The following is a 2,593-nucleotide window of genomic DNA, read 5'->3' as shown; positions in this document are numbered from 1 at the left end:
GCTAAAGTTGAAAACTATAATCAAATGCAAAGAAATGGAAATAGGAGAAAAAAATGACAGGTGCCTGCCAGAGCTGAATTCCCAGTTACCATATTATTATAGACTTTTTCTGAAATATTTGTATCAATGAAAGACACATTTCACCAACATTTTACTATCTTTTAAAAATACATGACAAGAAGTTACTCAATTATCTTCAAATAAGTGACACTAATCTCAAAAACAAGATGGAATCAGATTCACATTAAGAAAAAAATGGGGTTTTAATTGCAAAGCCCACAGAATGACAAAGTTCCTTTGTGCCCTCAAGAACTGTGAAAGACTGAAGAGGTTCAAATAATGTATGAGTATATTATTATTGCTATATTTTATTAACAGGATTAAAAAATACTGTGAAATGTGGCATAAGGAAAAAGAACACAATGGTGAAAAAAATCCAGCAAGAGAAGCTGATGCCCTTATTAAAAAAGAACATTTTCTGGAACTCTGTTAAAAGAGTAAACCATTCAAAGCAGCAGAAATTCCTGCAGAATACTGTACTGCTCAGAATAACTCATGACAAAATATGGTGACATTATCCTTGTTAGGACTTACAGTTGCTGGTAAGAACAGGAAGAGAGCACCAACTAGATCAGGGAGAGACAGGAAAAGTGAGAAAATATTTTCCTTTTGCTTTCCACCCTTGGTATGAGCCCATTATATTTTTGTACCTTTTACAAACTTCAGCGTCTGACTGATAGTGTCTTTCAAGGCCTCTTTGACTTGTTTGTTCCTCAGGCTGTAGATAAAGGGATTGAGCAGAGGTCCCACAACATGATTGAAGACAGCTACTGTTTTACTAAGGTCCATTCTGCCACTGCCCATGGGAGAGAGGTACATGAAGATGCAGCTGCTGTATGTGATGGTGACGACAATCAGGTGGGAGATGCATGTGGCGAAAGCTTTCTGCCTTCCAGAGGTAGAAGAGATGTGCAGCACCGCGGAGAAGATCTTGATGTAGGAGGTGATGTTAATAGAAAAAGTGCCTAGGACGCTGCCTGTGGCCAAAAGGAAATCAAAGAACTGTAGGTTTTGGGTATCTGTGCAGGCAAGTTTAACCATTGGCATGCTATCACAGTAGAAATGATTAATGATGTTTGGGCCACAGAAGGGCAACCGAGCCAGCAGAATAAATGGGACAATAATATACAGAAAACTTGTAATCCAGGAGCCCAGCACCAGCTGGGCACATACCTGATTGCTCATGATAGAAGAATAATGCAGGGGCTTACAGATGGCCACATACCTATCAAAAGACATGGACGCCAGCAGAAAAAACTCAGCAGTGCCCACAGTGACGTAGAAAAAGCATTGGGCAAAACACACTTCCCAAGATATCGACTTGGTACCTGATGCCAGGTTGAACAGAGCTCTTGGGATGGAGGTGGAGATCAAGGCAATCTCCAGGACTGAGAAGTTCCTGAGGAGAAAATACATGGGAGTTTGGAGGTGGTGGTCCAGCAGGGTAATGGCAATGATGACAAGGTTCCCCAGCAGGGTCAGGAGATAGATGGCAAGAAGCAAAAAGAAGAGCAGGATCTGCAGCCAGCGAACGTCTGTGAAGCCCACAAGGATGAACTCTGTCAGTGTTTGGTTCTCCATACAGCTGCTTTTAAAATCTCATATAATCATGGGTACAAATTCTTATGATTTATGGCAATTAGGAAGGAAAATAACCAGGTTACTTATATTGTCTTTGCTAACTGGCCACCATTTGTCTTAGGTGTGATAATTGTATGCTGTGAAAAAATAAACACGCTGTGATCATAGAGAGAGTTTCTTATGGTTGCTAGACATCACAAAATGGCTCCTTCTTGTTTCTAGTATCTATGATTACTTTTCTTGTCTGCTGTTATGACAATTCCTTTTGAGACCAATTGATTAATGAGCAGCACAATATCCCTGGGACCTCTAGAAAAACCTTTGGTGACTGTCTCCTTTGAAAGACTCGCAGACTTATTTTTCCACTTACAGTTGAAGGTGGATATTTTTCTACCTAAAGTTTTTTTGTTTGTTTGTTTTTTACGTTGACCCAGAAAATTCCAGGGGTATTTTTTAATTTATGCTCCAATGCCATTATCTTAAATACTTGGAAAGTGTGGGATTTCATTGCCAAACAAGCAAAGGCATAGACTCAAAGGGGCTGAAGTCATGTTTAAACTGAAAAAAAAATCTAGCATTCTCTCATGAATGGGATATGGGAAATTAAGTCATGGTTAGCTGAATTCTAGCCTAATTCAGCATGTAAGAGAAAAATGGCATTTTTGGAAATAACACATATTCAACTAGAGTAGCACTACATGGGCTCCAGTCCTCCTCTAGAAGCTTGCCCTTGGGTATCCAAAAAATAGATGAGACCACAAGGAAACATAGGATCCTGACAGCCCATAATTCAATGACACAGATATGCCTCTGGCAAGGAGAAGGTCCTGGATTCCAGCACAGACCATTGCTTTTAATGGGTCAGGAACTTCCTCCTTGTCTTTACCCAGGGGTGGTGCAGCCAGGCCTAGGGTCAGTGAGGACCTAGTCATGGCACTTATGGTGGGACTAG

At 40.5% G+C, this 2,593-nt stretch overlaps 1 protein-coding gene across 1 annotated transcript; it reads right to left on the bottom strand.

Moving 5' to 3' along the window:
• Window positions 1-696: 696 nt before the first annotated feature.
• LOC149862530 (olfactory receptor 6C75-like) lies at window positions 697-1,641 on the bottom strand. Its single transcript, XM_090053974.1, has one exon. The coding sequence runs from the start codon at window positions 1,639-1,641 to the stop codon at window positions 697-699; it is 945 nt and encodes a 314-aa protein (XP_089910100.1).
• Window positions 1,642-2,593: the final 952 nt, after the last annotated feature.

This window comes from Crocodylus siamensis, chromosome 6 (assembly GCF_052110815.1).
Source record: "Crocodylus siamensis isolate JL-2025a chromosome 6, ASM5211081v1, whole genome shotgun sequence".
Lineage (NCBI taxonomy): Eukaryota > Metazoa > Chordata > Crocodylia > Crocodylidae > Crocodylus > Crocodylus siamensis.
This window is presented reverse-complemented; position numbering and strand designations above follow the sequence as displayed.